This window comes from Globicephala melas, chromosome 10 (genome assembly GCF_963455315.2).
Source record: "Globicephala melas chromosome 10, mGloMel1.2, whole genome shotgun sequence".
In the NCBI taxonomy this organism is placed as follows: Eukaryota; Metazoa; Chordata; class Mammalia; order Artiodactyla; family Delphinidae; genus Globicephala; species Globicephala melas.
This window is the reverse complement of record NC_083323.1, coordinates 94,555,283-94,583,066: the sequence shown is the minus strand read 5'-3', so window position 1 is coordinate 94,583,066 and position 27,784 is coordinate 94,555,283. Positions and strand designations below refer to the sequence as shown.

The following is a 27,784-nucleotide window of genomic DNA, read 5'->3' as shown; positions in this document are numbered from 1 at the left end:
ACTGAACCAACCTTAGCCACTGGGGACAGACACAAAAAACAACAGGAACTACGAACCTTCAGCCTGCAAAAAAGGAGACCCCAAACACAGTAAGATAAGCAAAATGAAAAGACAGAAAAACACACCGCAGATGAAGGAGCAAGATAAAAACCCATCAGACCTAACAAATGAAGAGGAAATAGGCAGTCTACCTGAAAAAGAATTCAGAATAATGATAGTAAGGTTGATCCGAAATCTTGGAGATAGAATGGACAATAGAATGGACAAAATGCAAGAATCAGTTAACAAGGACCTAGAAGAACTAAAGATGAAACAAGCAATGATGAACAACACAATAAATGAAATTAAAAGTACTCTAGATGGGATCAATAGCAGAATAACTGAGGCAGAAGAACGGATAAGTGACCTGGAAGATAAAATAGTGGAAATAACTACTGCAGAGCAGAATAAAGAAAAAAGAATGAAAAGAACTGAGGACAGTCTCAGAGACCTCTGGGACAACATTAAACGTACCAACATTCGAATTATAGGGGTTCCAGAAGAAGAAGAGAAAAAGAAAGGGACTGAGAAAATATTTGAAGAGATTATAGTTGAAAACTTCCCTAATATGGGAAAGGAAATAGTTAATCAAGTCCAGGAAGCACAGAGAGTCCCTTACAGGATAAATCCAAGGAGAAATACGCCAAGACACATATTAATCAAACTGTCAAAAATTAAATACAAAGAAAACATATTAAAAGCAGCAAGGGAAAAACAACAAATAACACACAAGGGAATCCCCATAAGGTTAACAGCTGATCTTTCAGCAGAAACTCTGCAAGCCAGAAGGGAGTGGCAGGACATATTGAAAGTGTTGAAGGAGAAAAACCTGCAACCAAGATTACTCTACCCAGCAAGGATCTCATTCAGATTTGATGGAGAAATTAAAACCTTTAGAGACAAGCAAAAGCTGAGAGAGTTCAGCACCACCAAACCAGCTCTACAACAACTGCTAAAGGAACTTCTCTAGGCAAGAAACACAAAAGAAGGAAAAGACCTACAATAACAAACCCAAAACAATTAAGAAAATGGGAATGGGAACACACATATCGATAATTACCTTAAATGTAAATGGACTAAATGCTCCCACCAAAAGACACAGATTGGCTGAATGGATACAAAAACAAGACCCATATATTTGCTGTCTACAAGAGACCCACTTCAGACCTAGAGACACATACAGACTGAAAGTAAGGGGATGGAAAAAGGTATTTCATGCAAATGGAAACCAAAAGAAAGCTGGAGTAGCAATTCTCATATCAGACAAAATAGACTTTAAAACAAAGACTATTAGAAGAGACAAAGAAGGACACTACATAATGATCAAGGGATCGATCCAAGAGGAAGATATAACAATTGTAAATATTTATGCACCCAACATAGGTGCACCTCAATACATAAGGCAAATACTGACAACCATAAAAGGGGAAATCGACAGTAACACATTCATAGTAGGGGACTTTAACACCCCACTTTCACCAATGGACAGATCATCCAAAATGAAAATAAATAAGGAAACACAAGCTTTAAATGATACATTAAATGAGATGGAGTTAATTGATATTTATAGGACATTCCATCCAAAAACAACAGAATACACATTTTTCTCAAGTGCTCATGGAACATTCTCCAGGATAGATCATATCTTGGGTCACAAATCAAGCCTTGGTAAATTTAAGAAAATTGAAATTGTATCAAGTATCTTTTCCGACCACAACGCTATGAGACTCGATATCAATCACAGGAGAAGATCTGTAAAAAATACAAACACATGGAGGCTAAACAATACACTACTTAATAACGAAGTGATCACTGAAGAAATCAAAGGGGAAATCAAAAAATACCTAGAAACAAATGACAATGGAGACACGACGACTCAAAATCTATGGGATGCAGCAAAAGCAGTTCTAAGAGGGAAGTTTATAGCAATACAATCTTACCTTAAGAAACAGGAAACATCTCGAATAAACAACCTAACCTTGCACCTAAAGCAATTAGAGAAAGAAGAACAAAAAAACCCCAAAGTTAGCAGGAGGAAAGAAATCATAAAAATCAGATCAGAAATAAATGAAAAAGAAATGAAGGAAACGATAGCAAAGATCAATAAAAGTAAAAGCTGGTTCTTTGAAAGGATAAACAAAATTGATAAACCATTAGCCAGACTCATCAAGAAAAAAAGGGAGAAGACTCAAATCAATAGAATTAGAAATGAAAAAGGAGAAGTAACGACTGACACTGCAGAAATACAAAAGATCATGAGAGATTACTACAAGCAACTCTATGCCAATAAAATGGACAACCTGGAAGAAATGGACAAATTCTTAGAAAGGCACAACCTGCCAAGACTGAATCAGGAAGAAATAGAAAATATGAACAGACCAATCACAAGCACTGAAATTGAAACTGTGATTAAAAATCTTCCAACAAGCAAAAGCCCAGGACCAGATGGCTTCACAGGCGAATTCTATCAAACATTTAGAGAAGAGCTATCACCTATCCTTCTCAGACTCTTCCAAAATATAGCAGAGGGAGGAACACTCCCCAACTCATTCTACGAGGCCACCATCACCCTGATACCAAAACCAGACAAGGATGTCACAAAGAAAGAAAACTACAGGCCAATATCACTGATGAACATAGATGCAAAGATCCTCAACAAAATACTAGCAAACAGAATCCAACAGCACATTAAACGGATCATACACCATGATCAAGTGGGGTTTATCCCAGGAATGCAAGGATTCTTCAATATACGCAAATCAATCAACGTGATACACCATATTAACAAATTGAAGGAGAAAAACCATATGATCATCTCAATAGATGCAGAGAAAGCTTTTGACAAAATTCAACACCCATTTATGATAAAAACCCTGCAGAAAGTAGGCATAGAGGGAACTTTCCTCAACATAATAAAGGCCATATATGACAAACCCACAGCCAACATCGTCCTCAATGGTGAAAAACTGAAAGCATTTCCACTAAGATCAGGAACAAGACAAGGTTGCCCACTCTCACCACTCTTATTCAACATAGTTTTGGAAGTTTTAGCCACAGCAATCAGAGAAGAAAAGGAAATAAAAGGAATCCAAATCGGAAAAGAAGAAGTAAAGCTGTCACTGTTTGCAGATGACATGATACTATACATACAGAACCCTAAAGATGCTACCAGAAAACTACTAGAGCTAATCAATGAATTTGGTAAAGTAGCAGGATACAAAATTAATGCACAGAAATCTCTGGCATTCCTATACACTAAGGATGAAAAATCTGAAAGTGAAATCAAGAAAACACTCCCATTTACCATTGCAACAAAAAGAATAAAATACCTAGGAATAAACCTACCTAAGGAGATAAAAGACCTGTATGCAGAAAATTATAAGACACTGATGAAAGAAATTAAAAATGATACAAATAGATGGAGAGATATACCATGTTCTTGGATTGGAAGAATCAACATTGTGAAAATGACTCTACTACCCAAAGCAATCTACAGATTCAATGCAATCCCTATGAAACTACCACTGGCATTTTTCACAGAACTAGAACAAAAAATTTCACAATTTGTATGGAAACACAAAAGACCCCGAATAGCCAAAGCAATTTTGAGAACGAAAAATGGAGCTGGAGGAATCAGGCTTCCTGACTTCAGACTATACTACAAAGCTACAGTAATCAAGACAGTATGGTACTGGCACAAAAACAGAAATATAGATCAATGGAACAGGATAGAAAGCCCAGAGATAAACCCACGCACATATGGTCACCTTATCTTTGACAAAGGAGGCAGAAATATACAGTGGAGAAAGGACAGCCTATTCAATAAGTGGTGCTGGGAAAACTGGACAGCTACATGTAAAAGTATGAGATTAGATCACTCCCTAACACCATACACAAAAATAAGCTCAAAATGGATTAAAGACCTAAATGTAAGGCCAGAAACTATCAAACTCTTAGAGGAAAACATAGGCAGAACACTCTATGACATAAATCACAGCAAGATCCTTTTTGACCCACCTCCTAGAGAAATGGAAATAAAAACAAAAGTAAACAAATGGGACCTAATGAAACTTAAAAGCTTTTGCGCAGCAAAGGAAACCATAAAGAAGACCAAAAGACAACCCTCAGAATGGGAGAAAATATTTGCAAATGAAGCAACTGACAAAGGATTAATCTCCAAAATTTATAAGCAGCTCATGCAGCTTAATAACAAAAGAACAAACAACCCAATCCAAAAATGGGCAGAAGACCTAAATAGACATTTCTCCAAAGAAGATATACAGAGTGCCAACAAACACATGAAAGAATGCTCAACATCACTAATCATTAGAGAAATGCAAATCAAAACTACAATGAGATATCATCTCACACCAGTCAGAATGGCCATCATCAAAAAATCTAGAAACAATAAATGCTGGAGAGGGTGTGGAGAAAAGGGAACCCTCTTACACTGTTGGTGGGAATGTAAATTGATACAGCCACTGTGGAGAACAGTATGGAGGTTCCTTAAAAAGCTACAAATAGAACTACCATATGACCCAGCAATCCCACTACTGGGCATATACCCTGAGAAAACCATAATTCAAAAAGAGTCATGTACCAAAATGTTCATTGCAGCTCTATTTACAATAGCCCAGAGATGGAAACAACCCAAGTGTCCATCATCGGATGAATGGATAAAGAAGATGTGGCACATATATACAATGGAGTATTACTCAGCCATAAAAAGAGACGAAATTGAGCTATTTGTAATGAGGTGGATAGACCTAGAGTCTGTCATACAGAGTGAAGTAAGTCAGAAAGAGAGAGACAAATACCGTATGCTAACACATATATATGGAATTTAAGAAAAAAAAAATGTCATGAAAAACCTAGGGGTGAAACAGGAATAAAGACACAGACTTACTAGAGAATGGACTTGAGGCTATGGGGAGGGGGAAGGGTAAATGGTGACAAAGCAATAAAGAGGCATGGACATGTATACACTACCAAACGTAAGGTAGATAGCTAGTGGGAAGCAGCCGCATAGCACAGGGAGATCAGCTCGGTGCTGTGTGACCGCCTGGAGGGGTGGGATAGGGAGGGTGGGAGGGAGGGTGACGCAAGCGGGAAGAGATATGGGAACATATGTATATATAAAACTGATTCATTTTGTTGTGAAGCTGAAACTAACATACCATTGTAAAGCAATTATGCTCCAATAAAGATGTTTAAAAAAAAAAAAAAAAAAAAAAAAAAAAAAAAAAAAAAAAAAAAAAAAGATCTTCTCAAAAAAACAAACAAAAGCTGAGGGAATTCATCATCACTAGACCTGTCTTATGAGAAATGCTGAAAGGGGTTCTTTAACCTCAAATGAAAGGATGCTAATTAGTAACATGAGAACATAGAAAATATACAGGACATTGGTCAAGGTCAAATCCAGAATACTCTAATACTGAAATAGTATAAAGGTTAAAGGAAAAGAATATTAGAAATAACTATAGCAAAAATAATTTGTTTTTAAACACACAATATAAAAAAAGGTAAATTGTGATATGAAAAACATAAAAAGAGTGAGTAAAAAGGTAAGGTTTGGTTTGCAACTGAAGTTGTTATCAGCATAAAATAGACTGTTATATCTATAGCATGTATTATTTAAGCCTGAAGGTAACCACAAAGTGAAAACCTATGATAGATTCACAAAAAAATAAAGAGAAAAGAATCAAAACATACCACTATGGGAAATTATCAATTCACAAACAAATGCAGCAAGAGAAAGAGAAAAGAACAAGGAAACTACAAAAGATCCAGAAAACAATAAAATGGCTTAAGTAAGTGCCTGCCTGTTAATAATTACCTTAAATGTAAATGGATTGAATTCTCTAACCAAAAGGCATAGAGTGACTGGATGGATAAGAAAACTGAGACCCAACTACATATATACGTATAGGGACTCACTTCAGCTTTGAGGATTCACTTAGGCTAAAAGTGAAGGGATGAAAAACGATATTCCACAGAATTGGAAACCAAAATAAAGAAGGGGTAGTGATACTTATAACAAACAAAATAGAATTTAAACAAAAATGGTAACAAGAGCTAAAGAAAGTCATTGCATATAATGATAAAAGAGTTATTCATCAAGAAGATATAACAATGCAAATATACATTGTTCATACAATGTTCATTGCAACACTATTTACAATAGCCAGGACATGGAAGCAACCTACATGTCCATTGACAGATGAATGGATAAAGAAGATGTTGCATACATATACAATGGAATATTACTCAGCCCTAAAAAGAAACGAAATTGAGTTATTTGTATGTGGTGGATGGACCTAGAGTCTGTCATATAGAATGAACTGTCAGAAAGAGAAAAACAAATACCATATGCTAACACATATGTATGGAATTTTTTAAAAAATGGTACTGATGAACCTAGCAGCGGGCCAGGAATAAAGACACAGACATAGAGAATGGACTTGAGGACACAGGGTTGGGAGGGGAAGCTGGGGCAAAATGAGAGAAGTATTGACATATATACACTACCAAATGTAAAATAGCTAGTGGGATATAGCTGCATAACACAGGAACATCAGCTCCGTGTTTTGCGACCACCTAGAGGGGTGGGATAGGGAAGGTGGGAGGGAGGCTTTAGAGGGAGGGGATATGGGGATATATGTATGCATATGGCTGATTCGCTTTGTTGTACAACAAAACTAACACAGCATTGTGAATCAATTATACTCCAATAAAGATGTATATATAAAAAAAGAAACCCTTATTCTAGGTGAAAACCTGGATATGCAGAAGGGAAAGAAGAGTTGTAAGAATTATGTGGATATATTTAATGGATATCGAGTCGACAAAATATTAACAATAAAGTTTCAAATTTTAAAATACATATTTGTATTCGAATTCAAGGGAGCAAATACGGCATAAGCAGTAAATAAAGGTAGAAGGTAGTTATGTCTTTTCACTTTTCGAGAAAGGGTAAAGGTATTAATTTGTTAGACTTTAATGAGTTAAGAATTTATGCTGTAAAATGTGGGGCACTAATAACATAATATTTAAAACATTAAACTGACAACAGAGGATAGTTAAAATAGTTAAAATAGTTATTGTGAAAGATAAAAAGAAAACAACAAAAGAAGTGGAGTTCAAAGAAATGGTAGCATTCATCTCTGATTAAGGATAACTATATTATACTTAATTAATTATATATACATACAATATATACTTATATATAAATAATATATGTAAATATATCTTAGAATAATTTAAAAATTATGTTAAATATAGAGTAACTTCCAATTTAAATTCTAAGAATATTTAAAATAACTGTTCACTATCTTAATGAGAAACTCCTTTAACAAAAGCCTAAAGAAAGAGGAAAGTAAAAAGATGAAAAATATACCATGCAACACAAGCCAGTAGAAAATTGCTATAGTTAGTATACTGTTATAATAGAAGGCAAGAGCCGTATTGGAAATGATGAAGCATGTTTCATAATGATAGATAGAGTATCTAAACTATTAGCAATGTTTTCTAAAAAATCTTTATGTACTTAATAATACAAGTTCAACATAAGTTTGAAAGAAGTGAACTATTACAAATAGAGATTTAAACAATTCTCTCTCACTGCTTACAAACAAGCAGATATCAGTAAGGCTAAAGAAAGATTTAAACTAGACAACTAATCAATACATATATGTAGAACACATACTATATACTAGTATGGACTATTCATATTTTTGTACATAGAAATTTTCAAAAAATACACTATAAATCATATTTCCAAGCATATTCATATAAAAATATAGAAGTGGTGTCACTGCAGTAGCCGCTAGGCAAGTTTGGCAAGTGGGCACTTGAAATGTGGGCATTCAATTTTAATTAGTTAAAAAAATAATATTTTAATATTGGTTCCTCTTTCACACCAGCCACTTTTAACAAAGATGTGGAATATTTCTAGCTTCACAGAAAGTTCTCTAACCAAACAGAATGCTCTTTACTATATGCAGAAGTCAATAACCAAAACTTTGAAAATCCTTATATGGTGTTAAATTCAGTAATAAATGTCTAAGTAACAGATGGACCATAGAAATGACCACAATGAATGTTCAAAATTTTTATAAGAATTACAAGGAAAATATAAAACCAAATGTCTGTCTTGTGAAGTATTGATTGCCTTAAATGCTTACCTTACAAACTAAATAAAACAAAACAAAGCAGAAATCCAAGCATGCATCACAAGAAACTAAAAATGGAAAAGCTAAATTTAGGTGAAATTAAAACCAAATGAAGTAGAAGGAAGAAAACAATAAATAGTACAAAATCAAGACAAAGAACAAAATTACAATAGAGAGGAACAAGGCCAAATGTATTCTCATTGAAAACATTTAATAAAATTGATAAAAGACTGCTGAAAGAAAGATGAGGAGAGGGAATCCCTGATGGTTCAGTGGTTAAGACACCACGCTCTCACTGCCGAGGCCCCGGGTTCATTCCTTGGTCAGGGAACTAAGAGTCCACAAGCCATGCGGTGTGGCCAAAAAAAAAAATTTGAGAAGAAACAAGTCTTTTATGTCTATAATAAATATGGGGATACCATGTGGTTTTTACAGATAAAAAAAGCAATATTATGAAAACATTTTAGTATCTATAAAAAATAGAAAAATCCTAAATTGAAAATTACCAAAATGCATCACAAAAAATAGAAACCTGAGTAAACCTAACACATATTGTAAAGAAATTGAGTTCGTTATATAAACCTTCCCACAAAAAAGTTCTAGAAGCTCAGATGGCACTAGTAGTGAATAATAACACTTGAAAACGTAGCAGTACTCTTTCACAAAGGTCCAGGTAAAAGAAAAGGAAATGCTTCCTAAAAATAGCCTTGGTAACAACTTGTCAAGTACATAACGTAAATGAAAACTCAGTCAAATTTCTTTGGGAACACAGATAAAGAAAAACTTCAGCTTGACCTAGATATAATATATGCATTGATTTTTTAAAAAAGGACAACACATGATCATTGTGATTTTACTTCAAAATGCAAGACTGGTTTAACATATGAAAGAAATAAAGGTAATTTACTTCATAATCATTATACAGAGAAAACGTTTATCATTCCAACTGACGGAAAAACAATACAAATGTAACGTCAATTGATTATAAAATTTGTTTGAAAAATGAGAATATTATGGAACTGTTTTCATATGAGAAACTTATGATGAAAAAAACCTTAAGATGAACCTCATATTGATGAAATACTGAAATCTTTTCCTCGAAAATAGAAAAGGATACATATAGAACCTTTACTGTACCTTCTATTCGACATTGAAAATAAAATCCTAGCCTATAAAAATAAGTCAAGAAAAAAAATTGCATCTGGAAAGAAGAAATGAAGTATGATTATTTACAAATGCAAGAGCTGTTATATAAAAATCCAGAAGACTATATATTTGAAATGACAGAATTAATACATAAAGTCAGAGAAATCATTGGCTATAAGACCAATATGTAAACCTCATTGTATTACTGTTTACAGCAGTAAAACTTACTAAAAATTTTCAAATGAGGATGTCATTTACAAAAGCATGAGAGTGAAATACCAATGTATCTTTAAGAACTCAATATAGAAAAATACAAAATATAATAGGGAGAATTTAAAGAAAACCTAATTCATAGAGAGATAAAGCATGATATTGACTGGAAGAGCCAATATTGTAAAGATGACTATCTTTACAAATTACTTTGAAGATTAAATGCAATCCCAAACATAATTCCAGGATTTTTTTTAAAAACAGCTTTATTGCGGTGTAATTTACATGGCATAAAATGTATCCACTTAAAGTGTATAAATCAGTGATTTTTTTTCTTTAGTATATTCACAGAGTTTACAACCATCAACAGTAACAAACTCTAGACATTTTCATCGCCCCCAGAAGAAACATAGTAACCATCAGCAGTCATTTTCCAATCCTACCTCTGCTCAGCCCTTGGTAACCAACAATCCACTCTCTGCCTCTAGAATAGGTTTCCCTCTTCTTGATATTTCATATAAATGGACTCACACAACATGCGATCTTTTACAAAGGTTGAAGGCCATAAAAATAATGTAGAGTAAAAAAAGCCAGACACAAAAGTAACGATATCTATACTTTTTGGTGTGCATATTATATTTCAATATAATTCATTTTAAAATTTATACAATCATAATATTATTTCCATTTCATAAAAGTTAAAGTTACTCAACAGCATCCAAACTCACATTTTCTCAAGCTGATCCTTGCAATTATATGTATGTGGACGCTCACAACTGTCTGATTTAATGCCATGTGGATAGAGCAGAGCACAGTTACGTTCATCAGGTGATCGGTCTGTTATACTGTAATGGAAAAAAATGCACAATTCTGTTATATCATATGAGGACAACTCATGAAACAATAGCATTTTCCATGTCACTGTAATAAAAGCTATTTTGAAAATGGGTAATGATATTTTAATATAATTTTAGTAAGAGCTTGTTATTAGGGAAATGGGCTATTGAGGAGCCCATTCTTTAATAACTATATCAACATTTTATTAACTTTCAACATCCTCCTTCATCTTTCTATAATTCAACTAAAACAAATGTTTTAATATTATTCTTAAAATTTTTATTTTTAATCTCTTCCTCCTCTATACAGTATTATTTTTAAAAACTTACTGTAGTTTGTAAGTTGAACCATTTAGCCACATCCATGGATGATCACGGCCTTTACGAAAGACTGAAATCCATGACATAATTGATAGGGACATCAGGAATTTCTAGCCCAAAATAAAGAATTTTCACTTAAATAGTCGTCATGAAAGATTTTTATTAATTTTTCAAAGGCAAGTAGTGTGTTCTTTCATAGGATCCTTAGTTTTCTGAACAAAATGAGTGTTAAGAGTCTCATCTAACACTAAAAATATATTAAAGTTCAAAGTTTTAATACTGCCAAATACATTAACCAAGGTCAGTACTTTTGATGTAAAATTAACTCAAAGAGTTATGCTTAGCAGTTTCACTGTTTTTCTTAGGTTAATAAGGAAAATTCTGATTCATGTAATTCAACTGTTACCCATGTTGTCAAAACTAACATAGCAAGGCTTTAAATAAGATTTTAGATTCTGTGACATCCATTTCTCAGGATACTGTGACCATATCAATGGATTTCTCCTCTATGTTTCTCAGAGTTTCGGTTTTAGAAGGAAATTAAGGGAATGAAATTGAGAAAATAAGTGACACGAAAGCCAAAGATTTGGTTTCCTGGGGCTCACACCGTTCTTTGACTAGATCAACCCCCAATCACTCTGTTTCTGTGTTGCTAGAATCCAAGGGACCAGACAAGGAGTCAGAGACTCATTTCTCTCAGCTGCGCCCAGCTAGGTACAACTGTAAACACTGGAACTAATGAAAGACACAAGTCAAGGAGAACTCTGAAAGGTGGAAAGAGAAAGGTGAAATGGTTTGCGACCCTGGGGTTAAGGAACAACTATTAGGGGCATCTTATATCCACCACCCAACCGAAGAAAGTGACCTAGGCCTGCTGCTTCCCAACACCCAGCCTAGCCATTCCTCCTTGGTGTTGAGGGGAATCCTGTGGGCAACACCAGGTGAGCCTTACAAGGTGATCCAGCAGGACACCTGCTAACAAGAAGCAGCCAGAGTAAGGGCTTCTCCTCCCCCTCCACCGAGAGATACCAGAGTTGGGGGGTAGGGGTGGAGGTGGGACCAGCGAAGGGGATCCCATGACTGAAAGTACTGAACCCAGGAAGCCTCTTTATATCTGAGGGCATAAGACTCCATCTGTAACCAGAGACATTGGGTAGATTGGATTTTAAATGTTATATTTACATAATGAGCAGTGGAAATTTACAAACTACACATAAATGCAATAATATGGATGAATTGCAAAAATAGCATATGGGGGTAAGAGAAGACAAGAAGAAAAATGCATACTCTATGATTCCATGTATATGAAGTTCAAAAACAAGCAAAGAGGGGCTTCTCTGGTGGCGCAGTGGTTGAGAGTCCACCTGCCGATGCAGGGGACACGGGTTCGTGCCCCGGTCCGGGAAGATCCCACATGCCGCGGAGCGGCTGGGCCCGTGAGCCATGGCCGCTGAGTCTGCGCATCCAGAGCCTGTGCTCCGCAATGGGAGAGGCCACAACAGTGAGAGGCCCGCGTACCACACACACACACAAAAAAACAACAACCAAGCAAAGAGATTCTATAATATCAAAAGTCAGGACAGTGGGTATACACGGAGGGTGGAGAAGTGATGAGAGAATACAGAGGAGTGGGGCTGCTATGAAGTGGAAACTTCTATTCCACGATCTGATATGCAATTACATGGTTCTATACATTTTGTGATCAATATGCAAAATCATGATATGTTTATTTTCCTTTATATATTGTAAAATTAAATAGCACAGTTTATTTTAGAAAATAATAGCATTTGTAGAAACATGTTTTTTTTATGAAAAGCAAGAACTGGAAATTATCAAACGTGTATTAATGGTATAAAAATATAAATAGAATATCATAAAGTTGTATTCTGTTGTTTAATGGAACATTAATAGGCCTTAAACAAACTGCAAATATGTACAAAACCGCAAGTGAATCCTAGCAAATATAATATTGACTGAATCAAGCCTTTAACAAAGTGTTTGCAACATTTAGTATCTTACCATTTCTTCTTCATTATCTATATAAAGCAGAGTAGAGTTCTTAGCAGCACAGGCCATCACACTCTCATTCCATGTTTTTTTTTCCAAATGAATACAATGGCAATTGTTGGAATATGTAAAGCAGTGTTTTGGACAATGACCAGCATGACATTCTGAAGAAAGATTGTGAATTATTATCTAAAAACAATTTGAATTAAAAAAAATGAAAACTAACTTACATATATGCATAGGTATAAATATATATGTGTGTATATATATAAAACACATCTATGCACCCTCAAGGCTGGTGCATATAAAACAAACCACACTCATACATTCACAGAAGTGTCAGTCTCTCACCCCCCAATTTATGTCTCCGTATAAAGCAAACACACAGAAATAGCCACTCTTTACATGTCCTGAAAATCAAGAAATGAAACCTCTGTTTTAGAATAGCAAAATTATTTGTCTCTTATCATATTACAGAGGGAGGAAATTTGAGCCAGTGGCAACAGTGGGTATGGTGATCATATTGTTGCATAGGGAGAAACACTCTCCTATAATCATTATTTATGAATATTTGTTGCCGTATTTTGTAATTTATGTTCAACCCCAAAATCTATTCTTATTTTCACTAGCCTAAGATAGAGACAAAATACAAACTGTATTTATATCAGAACTTTGAAAATCATTATGTACCTTTCTGGAGCCTTTTTATCGGAGAGGAGTTATTCTGCTCCCGTATTGCAGTAGCTACAAAATTAATCATTATAAAAGTTAATATTGATCTAAATAAATCATAATGATTGTAGTTTCTGAGTTGAAATTTGGTTTATTGCTTAGGATTAGAATAATCTGGAATAAAATTGATTTTACCAAGAAAAATTAAGTAATGAAGATTTGGTTGAAAAAATATTTCAAAAGCCTAAAGGAACAGATCACCATCTCTTATAGTATTTGTTTTAACCAATCTCAAGAATTAATTTGTATTTCTCAGTAAGATCTTTCAATATCCTAAAGCATGCTTTTGAGTTATGAAATCAGAATATACATATACATACTCTCTGTAATTATTGTGTTGTATACTTTTGACAAATTCAGAATAACCATTCCACATTTAGTCTAAATGCATACATTTTAATGAGATGCCCATTCCATAATATTATGAACTGTTTAGAGGCACTGACCATCATTAAAGTGTAAAGTTCCCTTACAATTTTTCAAAAATCTACTTACAGGGAGTAAAAACTCTCACTGTTACCACACTGGACATCAAAACAAGGCAGATGATTCCCAGAACCCCAGCAATGAGCTTCTCTGGAGGTGATGGTAAATCTGCAGGGAAAGAAAAGGAAACACTGAGAAAAGAGTGATGGTGACAGTTGTTTAGAAAGTTTACAAACAAGAGAACCCACATAAACAGGGAGTTATATATATAAACTTGGACCCCAAGCCCATTTCTACCACTATAATCTTTCTCTCAGAATATACCTTTGCATTTTCAGCATATATAACGCTTCATGAGTTGTTGATCAAAGACTACAAATTACAGCAATGCCAGAATAAAAGTAGTCCTCCAATTTCACATTAGAATCCCATCTCCAACTTTAAGTTCTGTTCCTCAAAATGAAAAATACGTGAACTTATCCCCTACTCTTTCTCCAACCTCTGTACTCCAACTGCGTATCCTAGAACAGTTCCATCATGTGACTATTAAATGCTTTACCTTTGCAGTGGTAGTTCTTGTCATTCCCTCGAAGATTCTGAGAAGCATTTTGAAGATTTAATTCTGCATAGGTTATTTCCTGCTCAGTTATTGAAATGGAACTTTTAGTGCCCTTAGGTTTTATTTGCTGCCTCTTTGAGTTCTTGGCTACCTTCAGTTCTGCATAGGTTACTCCTTGGTTATTCATCTCTGCAGCTGAATTATGTCAGACAGTGCCCTAAGTGTACTTAGGAATGAATGGTGTATGTAAGATGAGATCCCTAGTACAGTAAAATGGGCGGGGTAGAGTCTAGTGCTCACTTCGCAGTAGAACAATCTTAAGGCCTGGTTCTAAATTCCTTAGAGCTTTAAACAAGTGTCTCATGGTAGAATACTTTTTTTTTTTTAAGTTATTCTACATTTGACAATATATTTTTGGTTGAAACAATGAAAAGCAATAAATTAGGGAGGAGTAAAGAAGTTCATGACTAACAATATCCTACTCAGATTCCACAGAAATATTTTAACACCATTATAATGCTTGTATTAAAATTATAATGTTTTATTAGAAAAGAGAGATTCACCTATATTTATGATAATTTTGAAATCCAGTAATGGTTAAAGATAGAGTATTTTAAAGATGGGGAAAGTGTAATGTTGGCATGTACAACAATCTCCTACACTAAATTACATTATTTGGTGACTTACATTTACTTATGAAAAGTGTTACCAAATGGTCGTTATTTTGAATGGTTGAGGAGTTCTGAGAAGACATTAAAAATTGAGGAAATACTTCATGTATTGGAAAATGTTACATGATACACTAAACTTATATATAACCTAGACAATATTGAAAATAAAACAACAGAAAAAGACTAAAAAATACTTAGTTTGTAAAAGTAATCGATAATTGACTTAATGGCTAAGATATGAACCCACAAAATAATAAACAAATATAAGTAATTTATGGAAGAACACTGTTAATTCAAACTTGCAGAAAGATCCTATAGGTGTCAAAGTTAGTAAAGGTCATTTTAGTTGTATAAGTGATGGTAATTACTTATAAAAATTACTTATAAAAAATCCAGATAACATAACTTAATAATTCAGTCAATGGATGCTGTAGTCAGAAAGACCTGGAAATAAATTATGGCTTTGAAACTTATCAGAGTATGACTGTTAAAAAATTATTTAGTATCTAGTAACCTATCTTACTAATCTAAAATGGAAATAAGAATAGGTAATATCCAATGCATGTAACACTGAGCACTCAACCTGACACTTATAAGTTCTCAACAAGTATCAGTTTTAATTATTATTTTAGTCACAATTTCTATGTTACTATTTCTAATTCATATCAGTTAGACCCTGTTAACTAATTTATTAAGCAGGAGTGTCTTTAATTAGCATGGTACATTTTTTTGCAGTGTTTGTTCAATTTTTTAAAAAATTCTTTCATTACTTACAATTAAGTTTAAATTAGCATTTAGGAAGCTACCTCATCCTGATTTTTGTTATAAAATCAGGCTGCTTTTATTGAGTCTAAGTACACGTATGAGGAATTATGTTTGGCTTTTGTTATGCAATGAATTCCTTTCCAAGAATCTATTTATAAAGGTTGAGCAAAATATATATTAACATACTATTATACAAAAAACCCACCTTCTACTGATTATAAAATCCCAAACTAATTCTTCCCTGTCATGATGTCTGTGGGTTTCACTTAATATTATATTGATTTATAAACCCAAATATGCAAGTGCATATGCAACTAACTTCCTACAGACAATAAATTGAATACTTTGAGAAATCTTCCAACATATTTCATGTTTTATGGTTGCTTTTTACCCTGAATTATTTTAAAAAAACACCAATATTCTACTTTGATTTTGTTGTATATTAATTGTACCTCACTTGCATTACATTTAACATTTGTTATTTCCCACTAAGTGAGGTGGTCTAGTAGAGAGACAGGAGAGGAGGGACACATACCTTCTGTTGGCCAGAAAGTTGTGCATCCTTTAGTGGGGAGGTCAGGTTACTCTCATAAAAGAGGCCTGCTATAGCTGGGTAGAAAGAAGAAATTTAAAGAAGAATTTAAAAAATTAAAAGAAGAAATTTAAAAACATAAATCTAGGACAAGAATAAACAATGTCTGTGACCTCCACAGACTGCCCTGTGAAGGCTCAGAGTGAAACAAGAGTGGAAAAAGTTGATTTCTCATCAATGTGTCACTTCAGGTTTGAACAGGAAATTCTCACACATAGGCTATTTTGAAGACAGTTTACCTCGTCACAAACCTCCAGAAACTAGGAGACTTTGGGCTCCAGTTGAAAGGACAAATGGACCTCTAAGTGTGTCATTTAGATTTTCCATTTTCAAATGTCTCTGAGAAATTGTTTTCACATTCTACAAGATCTGAGGAGATGGCGGCTTAGCCACCCTGCAGTTATCTTATTTCCATCTCAATCATGAACACTGCAAACTTCAAATACCTCAAGTTTTACTTTTAAACTAGTTGCTAAATCTTGGCAGTACATACACTATTTCCTCATATCCATTATTATCTCATTTCTATTGTCATGGAAGAATTTCTAAAAGCCATAATCCCATTTTCAACAAGTATTTAAGGATATTTGTCACTAATTATCCTGAGGAATTTCTACATTCTCAACCATACTCTACCTGGCACAAAGTCCATCGTTTTCAAAATACCATCTCTATTTCTCTGCCCTAGTTCTTACGTTCCATTTTATTCTTATTAAATAAATAATTTAATCTGCAGATTTCCTGTTAAAAATAAATGCCCCTTGAAAGGATAAAACACAAACAATATTAAACTGTATCACCATGACATAGGTGGAAATATTAAATAACTACTCATTATATCATTCATGAATTCATCCTCCAATCATGACTAGTTGTCTGTATTACACTAGGAATATATATATATATATATATATATATATATATACACATATAGTTTTTTTTTTGGTGGTACGTGGGCCTCTCGCTGTTGTGGCCTCTCCCGTTGTAGAGCACAGGCTCTGGACGCGCAGGCTCAGCGGCCATGGCTCACGAGCCTAGCTGCTCCGCAGCATGTGGGATCTTCCCGTACTGGGGCACGAACCCATGTCCCCTGCATCGGCAGGCGGACTCTCAGCCACTGCGCCACCAGGGAAGCCCTACACTAGGAATATTTGATGTAACGACATAAACCCAAGTCAAACTATGCAGTTCAAGAAAAGGTAATTTTTAAAAATATCACCTAACCAAACAATGGGAAGGGGAGGAAAAGAAGGCTTAAACCACAAGATAAATGGCACATGCAAATGAAAATGACAAGAAACTATGGGTAGCAATACTCATATCAGACAAAATAGACTTTAAAACAAAGTTCATAATGAAAGACAAAGGACACTATATAATGATAAAAGAATCAATACAAGAAGAGGATATTACACTTGTTAACATGTATGCACCCAATATACTTAGGAGAATCTAAAGACATAAAACAAACACTACAGACGTAAAGAGAGAAATTGATGGGAATAAAATAATAGTAGGAGTCTTTAATACCCCACTGACATCACTGGACAGATCTTCCAGACATAAAAAGCAATAAGGCAAAGGAGATCCTAAATGACACAAAAGAACAGTTGAACTTAATTGATGTCTACAGGATGTTACATACAAAAAAACCATAATACACACTCTTTTTTAAGTGCACATGGAACGTTCTCAAGGATAGGCCACATAGTAGGACACAAAACAAGCCTCAAGAAATGTAAGGGATAGAAATTATTTCAAACATCTTTTCTGACCACAACCATATGTAACTAGAAATCAACCACAGGAAAAAACTGAGAAAAAAAAAAATGATTACATGGAGACTAAACAACATGATACTAAAAACCAATGGGTCAGAATGAAATGAAAGAGAAAATCAGAAAATACCTGGAAAGAAATGACAATGAAAAGACAACCTTACAAAATCTATGGGACACAGCAAAAGCAGTTCTAAAAGGGAAGTTCACAGCAATACAGGCCTTTCTCAAGAAAGAAGAAAATCTCAAGTAAACAACCTAACCTACCACCTAAAAGAATTAGAAAAACAGGAACAAAAAAACCCAAAGTCAGCAGAAGGAAGGAAATAACACACATCAGAGAGGAAATAAATAAAATAGAGATAAAGAACAATAGAAAGATCAATAAAGCCAAGAACTGTTTCCTTGAAAAGATAAACAAAATTGACATACCTCTAGCCAGGCTCACCAAGAAGAAAAGAGAGAGGAGCCAAATTAAAAAAAAAAAGAAAAAGGAGGAATAACAACTGATACCAGAGAAATACAAAAAATCATAAGAAAATACTATAAACACTTATGTCAACAAATTGGACAACCTAGAAGAAATGGACAAGTTTTTAAAAATGGACAACCTGCCAAAACTGAGTCAAGAAGAAAGAGAAAATTTGAACAGAATGATCACTAGAAGTGAAATACAATCTGTAATTTTTTAAAAAACTCCCTGTAAATAAAAGTCCAGGTCTGGGTGGCTTCACTGGGGAATTTTACCAAATATACAAAGAACTTATACCAATCCTTCTCAAAGTATTCCAAAAGACTGAAGAGGAGGGAACTCTCCCAAAGTCATTCTAGGAAGCCACGAACACCCTGATATCAAAATCAGACAAAGATATTACAAAAAAAAAGAAAAGTACAGGCCAATATCTTTGATGAATATGGATGCAAAAGTCCTCACAAAATATTAGTAAACTGAAGCAACAATACATAAAAAGGATCATATGCTGTGATCAAGTTAGATTCATTCCAGGGTTGCAAGAATGGTTCAACAAATACAAATCAATCAATGTGATATGCCACATAAACAAAAGAAAAGACAACAACCACTGATCATCTTGATAGATGCAGAAAAAGCATTTAATAAAATTCATGATAAAAACTTTCACCAAAGTGGGTATGGAGGGACTATACCTCAACATAATAAAAGCAAACCCATAGTTAATATAATACTCAACAATGAAAAACTGAAAGCCTTCCAGCTAAAATCTGAAAGAAGACAAGGATGCCCATTCTCACCAGTTCTGTTCAACATAGTATCAGAAGTCCTAGCCATAGCAATCAGACAAGAAACATAAATAAAAGGTATCCAAATTGGAAGGGAAGAGGCAAAATTGTCACTATATGCAGATGACATGATACTATGTATGTAGAAAACCCTAATGACTCCAACACAAAAACCACTAGAACTAATAAACAAATTCAGCAAAGTAGCAAGATACAAAATTAATACACAGAAGTCTGTTGCATTTCTTTGCACTAACAATAAAATATCAGAAAGAATGTAAAAAAAAAAATCCTGTTTAAAATTGCATCCAAAAAAAATCCTGTTTAAAATCGCATCCAAAAAAAAACCCTAGAAATAAACCTAACCAAGGAGGTGAAAGACCTATACACTGAGAACAATAAAACATTGGTAAAGGAAACTGAAGATTATTCAAAGAAATAGAAAGATATTTCATGCTCTTGAATTGGAGGAATTAATACTGTTAAAAGGGTCATAGTACCCAAAGCAATCTACAGACTTAATGCAATCTCTATCAAATTACCCATGACATTTTCCACAAAACTGTAACAAATAATCCTAAAATTCATATGGAACCAGAAGAGACCCAGAACTGCCAAAATAATCCTGAGGAAAAATAACAAATCTGGAGGCAGAACCTTCTCAGACTTCAGACAATACTACAAAGCTACAGTAATCAAAACAGTGTGATATTGGCACAAAAATAGTCATATGGATGAATGGAACAGAATAGAGAGCCCAGAAATAAACCCACACACCTATGGTCAATTAATCTTTGACAAAGGGGGCAAGAATATATAATGGAGCAAAGACAGTCTCTTCCGTGAGTGGTATTGGGAAAGCTGGACAACCAGCTTAAAACACTCCCTCACACTATACACAAAAATAAACTCAAAATGGTTTAAAAACTTAAATATAAGACATGACACCATAAAACTCCTAGGAGAGAACAAAGGCAAAACATTCTTTGACATAAATCATAGCAATATTTACTTAGGTCAGTCTCCCAAGGCAAAAGAAATAAAAGTAAAAATAAACAAATGGGACCTAATGAAACTTCAAAGCTTTTGCACAGCAAAGGAAACCATAAACAAGACGAAAAGACAACCCTCAGAATGGGAGAACATAGTTGCAAACAAAGCAAATGAGAAAGGAGTAATCTCTAAATCATACAAACAGCTCATGCAGCTCAATATCAAAAAAACCCAAACAACCCAATCAAAAAATGGGTGGAAGACCTGAACAGGCATTTCTCAAAGAAGACAAACAGATGGCCAACAAACACATGAAAAGATGCTCAACATCACTAATTATTAGAGAAATGCAAATCAAAACTACAGTGAGGTATCACCTCACACCTGTCAGAATGGCCAGCATCAAAAAGTCTATAAATAACAAATGCTGGAGAGGGTGTGGAGAAAAGGGAACTCTCCTACACTACTGGTGGGAATGTAAATTGATGTAGCCACTATGGAGAATAGTATGGAGGTTCTTAAAAAAACTAAAAATAGAGTTACCATATGATTTAGCAATCTCACCCCTGGGCATATATCCAGAGAAAAACATTATTCGAAAAGACATATGAACCCAATGTTCATAGCAGCACTATTACAATAGCCAAGGCATGGAAGCAATCTAAGTGTTCATCAACAGATGAATGCATAAAGAAGATATGGCACGTATATACAATGGAATATTACTCAGCCATAAAAAGAAACGAAATTGAGTTATTTGTAGTGAGGTGGATGGACCTAGAGTCTGTCATACAGAGTGAAGTAAGTCAGAAAGAGAAAAACAAATACCGTATGCTAACACATATATATGGAATCTAAAAATTAAAAAAAAGGTCATGAAAAACCTAGGGGTAGGACGGGAATAAAGACGCAGACCTACTACAGAATGGACTTGAGGACACAGGGAGGGGGTAGGGTAAGCTGGGACGAAGTGAGAGAGTAGCACTGACATATATACACTACCAAATGTAAAATAGATAGCTAGTGGGAAGCAGCCGCATAGCACAGGGAGATCAGCTCGGTGCTTTGTGACCACCTAGAGGGGTGGGATAGGGAGGCTGGGAGGGAGGGAGACACAAGAGGGAAGAGATATGGGGATATATGTATATGTATAGCTGATTCACTTTGTTATAAAGCAGAAACTAACACACCATTGTAAAGCAATTATACTCCTATAAAGATGTTAAAACAAACAGTTTGCTAACTTTATTTAATAAATTAATATTAATATGAGCTCTCATAGGGAGAACACTCACTCCCAAAGAATTTGTGGGTGGTGAATTTTCCTCACTTCGAATACATTTAAAAGTTGAAAATTTAACTAAAGTATTGTGAGTGTAGTAAAAAAAAAAAAAACTTTAACAATAATTTGTAAAATTTTATAAAGGCAACAGAATATTTTGTACTTCTTTAATTAGGATTCAATCACAACATGTATTAGGAAAACAGCTGCTATATATTAAACTCACAGACGTAAGTTTTCCCAGATGAACAGTTACAAGCATAAACATAATTTCCTTCAATATGTGGACAACCATGGTTCTCCATTTCCAAGAATCTGTAAAAAAAATTGTAAAGCAAGGTGTGATATCCGCAAATGCCAATTTTATCTCAAGCTTAAAATTAGAAAGGACAAACAAAATGAGAAACAATAAAGGAACAAACTAATCAAAACAAGAATTAAACCCTGAAGATTGACAGTCTTTAATTACAAAATATTAAGCTTAACACAAAATACTGAACAGTATCTAATCCTATCCTGTTTATTTAAGTAGAATTATAAGCCAATATGATAGAAGTTTATGGATTTATCAGCTTGCCTAAAACTATGCATAAGTTTCTCCTAAGAGTCCAGTAAAGTTAAAAAAGTAAAGGCCCTAAAGGTGATATTATTTAGAAAGAACTGGAAATTTTCCCCCAATTAAATCCCACAGACTGATCCTCAAAAACCGTAATGATTTCCTTTTTCTTGGTTGCTCTTTCTGTGCCCTACACACGTAACGCACACACACATACATGCACATACACACGAATTGTCATATACTCTCAGAAAAGTTCAGTTATCAAAACACTATACTTTCAGGCTTTCAGTTACTGTGACGCCATCTTCCCTTAACCAGGATTTATTGGTTTCATTGATTTTGAGACCTATCCAGCCTTTCATTTCAAGCATGGATAAAATTTCCAATTGGGAAAAGAAATCATAAACCAGAAATGTGTGCATATTATAATCCACTCCTTTCTGGCTCAACTGTTATTGGTTAAAGTTCTCCCAAGGGCTTGCACCACATCCACTTAGTATTAATAAGATTTTTTCTCAAGGTATCTCATTTGTTAATGTGGTTTTCTTCTAGCATTAAATGTTCAAAAAGTGGAGTTTCTCCCTAAGAAAATTGAGTCAAAGTAAGAAAATATCATACACTTTTGAGAACCTTCAGTTTTCCCAAATTATGGTGTCAATCACTAATGCTTTGAAACCAGATATAGTTATAGTATAACAAAAAAAACAGAAGTGTCTGCCCTACCAGCTCTTCCTTGATACCGATCTTTAGAAGGTGAGAATTCAGCTCTGCACAGGCAGCATGGCTCTCCGCCCGGGTTTTGGATTTATTGGAAAGAAGATAAGAGCTATTTCCAAATCCAATCCAGTGGGTTGAACAAAGATCACAGGAACATTCTAGAAAATGTAAACATATTTAATGTGTACTCTGAATACCTACTACTAACACAATTACTGTATCTTTGTGTTTGTTTTACAGATGGATATTAGATAGAAAGCAAAACAAGCATTTTTTGTAACATTTCTGGGCAAGTTTTACACAAACCATAGTTAACAATAATTAATATTTAGCTCATGTTTTGAATTTTTCTACTAAAAATTTGTTATAAAATTTTACCCACAAGGAAAATGCATTCCAAATAATATTATACAATTGTTTGATGTGATTAAAATTATATATGCAGGGCTTCCCTGGTGGCGCAGTTGTTGAGGGTCCGCCTGCCGATGCAGGGAACACGGGTTCGTGCCCCGGTCTGGGAAGATCCCACAAGCCGCGGAGCGGCTGGGCCCGTGAGCCATGGCCGCTGAGCCTGCGCGTCCGGAGCCTGTGCTCTGCAACGGGAGAGGCCACAACAGTGAGAGGCCCGCGTACCGCAAATAAATAAATAAATAAAAATTATATATGCATATTGAAAAGGCTAAAAAATATATAATCATATGAACACAAAAAGCAATTAATGAACTATTGCACTTTTGTCAGAAATTTTTATTATTATTTTAAATATATGGAATAAAATTCAGTAACTAATTTCATAAAAACTTATACTTCAACTGTTTAATAAACATATGCAATTTGCATATTTTAATAATCTTTTTTATAATCATCAAAAACATACAGTTAGGGAAGGGGATCAAGGCAGTGGAGTAGGAGAATGTGGAACTCATCTCCCCCCACAAACACATCAAAAATACATCTACATGTGGAACAGTTCTCATGGAAAGCTAACTGGAAACTAGCAGAACTGCACAACCAAAGTTGCAAGAAAACTATAACTGGGTAGGATGGGAAAAAAAGACATTGGCTCGGGACCTGCACCCCTGGGTGGGATCTGAAAAAAAAAAAAAAAAAAGGACTCTCAACCTGAGGAGCGAGCAGGTGAGCCACAATCTAGGCATCCTAGTCCTGGGTCCTGCACAAAGGAGACAAGCCCTCTTGCCTGCTGGGAAAACTGCTGGGACAGACAGAAGGGTTGGAGAAGCCTAGATGCTACTCATAAGGAGTGTGCACATGTTGGTTTGCCAACAGTCAGGTGGACAGAGCCTTGCACTGGTGGCTGCCTCATCACCACACTTCTCAATCCGAAGGGGCAAACACCGCAGCCCTGCTCACTCCACACCACAGCTGGGGAGCAGATCCAGCACCTGGCAGGGCAATGATGGCCACTGAACAGAGAGGAAGTCCCTCCTCACACCCTGCACGAGCATTTGATCCTCCAATGCCAATGACAGTCTCTATCAAGGTGATCGTGGCTAGCACACCCTGAGGAAAGAAGTGGCTGGCAGCTCTCACACCAAAGACACTGAATACACACAGCCTCCACGGGAATGCTCCCACATAAAATCACGCCTTCAAGACCACAATAGACAACTGTTTCCCCTAAATTCATAGAGTCATAGAAATTTAAGTGAAATCTAAGGGCAGAGGAACTACTCCCAACCAAAAGAGCAAGAGAAATCCCCTGAAAGAACAAAATAAAACAGAGCTCACCAGCCTACCAGACCCCAAGTTCAAGAAGGTGGTAATAAAAACGCTAACTGAATTAAGAAAGATTGTCAACAGAAATGCAGATCACTGTAACAAGGAACTAGAAACTACAAAGAAGAGCCAATCAAAAATAGATAACTCAATTACTGGATAAAAAGCAATCTCGGGGCTTCCCTGGTGGCGCAGTGGTTGAGAGTCTGCCCGCCGATGCACGGGACATGGGTTCATGCCCGGGTCCGGGAAGATCCCACATGCTGCGGAGCGGCTGGGCCCGTGAGCCATGGCCACTGAGCCTGCGCGTCCGGAGCCTGTGCTCCGCAACGGGAGAGGCCACAACAGTGAGAGGCCTGCGTACCGCAAAAAAAAAAAAGCAATCTCAAAGCAATGAATAGCCAACTAAATGACACAGAAGAATGAATAAGTGATCTAGAAGATAGAAAAATGGAAATCACCCAATCAGAACAGCAGACAGAAAGACAAGGAAAGAAAAACAAAAGCAACGTATGAGATCTATGGGATAATATAAAGCATGCCAACGTACACATAATAGGGGTTCCAGAAGGAGAAGAGAGAAAAAAGGGGAGGAAAAGTGTATTTGAAGAAATTATGGCTGAAAACTTCCCAAACCTAAAGAAGGAAACAGATATACAGGAACAGGAAGCACAGAGGCTCCCAACTCTCAGCCATAAAAAGAAGGAAATCTTCCATTTGCAACAAAATGGATGGACCTTGAGGGCATTGTACTAAGTCAGACAAATTCACTATGATTTTACTTATATGGAATCTAAAAAAAAAGTCATAGAAACAGACAGATTTGTGGTTGCCAGAGGTGAGGTGTGGTGGTGAGGGAAGTAGGTGAAAATGGTCAAAATGTACAAACTTCCAGTTGTAAAATAAATAAATTCTGGGGAGGTAAAGTGTGGTGACTATAGGTAATAATACCATGTTGTATATTTGAAAGTTGATAAGAGAGTAGATCTTAAAAGTCCTCATCAGGACTTCCCTGGTGGCGCAGTGGTTAAGAATCCGCCTGCCAAAGCAGGGGACACGGGTTCGAGCCCTGGCCCGGGAAGATCCCACATGCCTCGGGAAGATCCCACATGCCTCGGAGCAACTAAGCCTGTGCGCCGCAACTACTGAACCTGTGCTCTAGAGCCCGTGCGCCACAACTACTGAAGCCCGAATGCCTAGAGCCCATGCTCTGCAACAAGAAAAGCCACCACATTGAGAAGCCCACGCACCACAGCAAACAGTAGCCCCCGCTCGCTGCACCTAGAGAAAGCCCGCACGCAGCAACAAAAATCCAACACAGCCAAAAATAAATAAATAAAATTTAAAAATAAAGTAGTCCTCTTATTAAAAAAAACAGTCCTCATCAAAAGAAAAAAAATTATAACAATATATGGTGATGGATTTTAACTAGACTTATTTTGATGATCATTTCAGAATATACACAAGTGTCAAATCATTATATTGTACCCCTTAAACTAATATAATGTTGCATGTCAATTATAGCTCAAAAAATTCTCTTTGAGGTAAATAGTAGAGTATAACAGAGAAGGCATATGTTTGCTTTTGCTCATCACAATTTCACCAACAGTGTATGAGTCTTCCTTTAATCTGCTCATTTTTCTAACTTTTTAAAATTTTCATATTTTAAAAAATCTATACTAATCTTTGAAATTTGAAATAATGTACCATTATTTAATTACATTTTTTTCTAATTGCCCGTGAAAGTGAGCATCTTTTCATATATTAATTATACTTTAAATTTCTTCTTTAAGATTTTCTCTCATTCATATCTTGCTTCCACCCTCAGCCTACATATTGTTCTTTTTTTTTCTTTCTTTCTCCCATTAATTATTCAACTGCATGGGTTCCTTTTGCAATCATTCAAAAGCAATTTAGTATGCAGAACAGAAACATACTTCTGAGCAATTTGCTGTGATATTTTGCTGCTCATTATGAAATAATAACCAGAATCATAACATATTATTTTTTTACTTCAGTTTTTATTTTCCCACTGTTTACACACCCTCAATGACCTGATTTTTTCTCTCCCAAATAAAACTTTATTACTTTATTCCTTGCCTCAGGCTCTGTTTCTTAAAACATCCAGGAAAAGACTAAGTTTGTGTTTGGTCCTTTTGTACTTTCCATATCAGTTTTTGTGTCTTTAATTCCACTTTTCAAGGCTTTACATATTTGAAAGACATCTAATTTTCATTCTGTATCTGATACTTCAATTACCTGGGTGTATTAGCATCTAATTTCTTTGTTATCTCAGCTAAGTACTGTTATGACTTTTTCCCTATGCAATTTGGTATTTTAAATTAGTTTTTATATATGACAATCATCTGGACCTGAGCTAGTGTCCTTTTCTTAGATGGATCATCTGCATGTACTTTCTCTGTACATGATGATTTGGGGTCCTACCAACCCAGGATCACACAGGGAATGTAACCTTAAATTCTAAGTGAGTCTGCCTAAGAAATTACAGAAAGGTCTGTATAGTCAACTAGAACTTGAGCTAATATAGAAAAAACTGTTTTAATATCCTCAAGCTTTACATGAGAAACTAATTTTTAACTCTTTTGCTCAAGCTAAGTGAAAGCCTCATTCTCTATCTCTGTTGTAGCGCTTCAATCCAGACTGTACAGTTATTAACATTGGAAATAACCCCAGAGAGTGGTAACTTCAGAGTCAGAATGCTTCTCTCGTTTCAAGCTTTCTCTCCATTTTTGGCCCTTGATGATTTCCGCTGTTTTATCAGAAACCTAGATGTAAAACTAAAATTTACATTAAAAAAATTGTATCCATCTAGACATCTGGATCTAATGAGAAGAAAAAGGGAAGTTGAACTTCACTAATACATAAACTTAGATGCCTGAGCTGTTAAGCACCATCCCTTAGGTAGAAATTAGAGCAGCAACGCTGGTTCCCTGCCACCTGTCGACTGTAACCCTGAACCTCT

The 27,784-nt window shown here is 35.2% G+C and overlaps 1 protein-coding gene and 1 long non-coding RNA gene across 2 annotated transcripts; both read right to left on the bottom strand.

Moving 5' to 3' along the window:
- Positions 1 to 9,861: 9,861 nt before the first annotated feature.
- Positions 9,862 to 14,634, bottom strand: LOC132593288 (NKG2-A/NKG2-B type II integral membrane protein-like). Its single transcript, XM_060305967.1, has 6 exons — positions 14,448 to 14,634; positions 13,958 to 14,056; positions 13,421 to 13,474; positions 12,743 to 12,894; positions 10,733 to 10,833; positions 9,862 to 10,411 (listed from the first exon to the last, which is right to left on the bottom strand). The coding sequence occupies exons 1-6, from the start codon at positions 14,632 to 14,634 to the stop codon at positions 10,291 to 10,293; spliced, it is 714 nt and encodes a 237-aa protein (XP_060161950.1). The 3' UTR covers positions 9,862 to 10,290.
- Positions 14,635 to 15,858: 1,224 nt separating this feature from the next.
- On the bottom strand, positions 15,859 to 23,245 carry LOC132597926 (uncharacterized). Its single transcript, XR_009565443.1, has 3 exons — positions 23,071 to 23,245; positions 22,015 to 22,103; positions 15,859 to 16,492 (listed from the first exon to the last, which is right to left on the bottom strand). It is a non-coding gene; the product is annotated as an uncharacterized lncRNA (long non-coding RNA).
- Between the last annotated feature and the right edge of the window lie 4,539 nt (positions 23,246 to 27,784).

Excerpts from the sequence above, each read along its gene's own strand:
- LOC132593288 (XM_060305967.1), bottom strand. The coding sequence starts at position 14,634 with ATGAATAACCAAGGAGTAACCTATGCAGAACTGAAGGTAGCCAAGAAC. Across the intron at positions 12,895-13,420 it reads GATAAAAAGGCTCCAGAAAG|AATGTCATGCTGGTCATTGT; the intron begins GTACATAATGAT and ends ATCTTTCTTCAG. Across the intron at positions 10,834-12,742 it reads TAGATAATGAAGAAGAAATG|AAATTCCTGATGTCCCTATC; the intron begins GTAAGATACTAA and ends ATTTTGGGCTAG.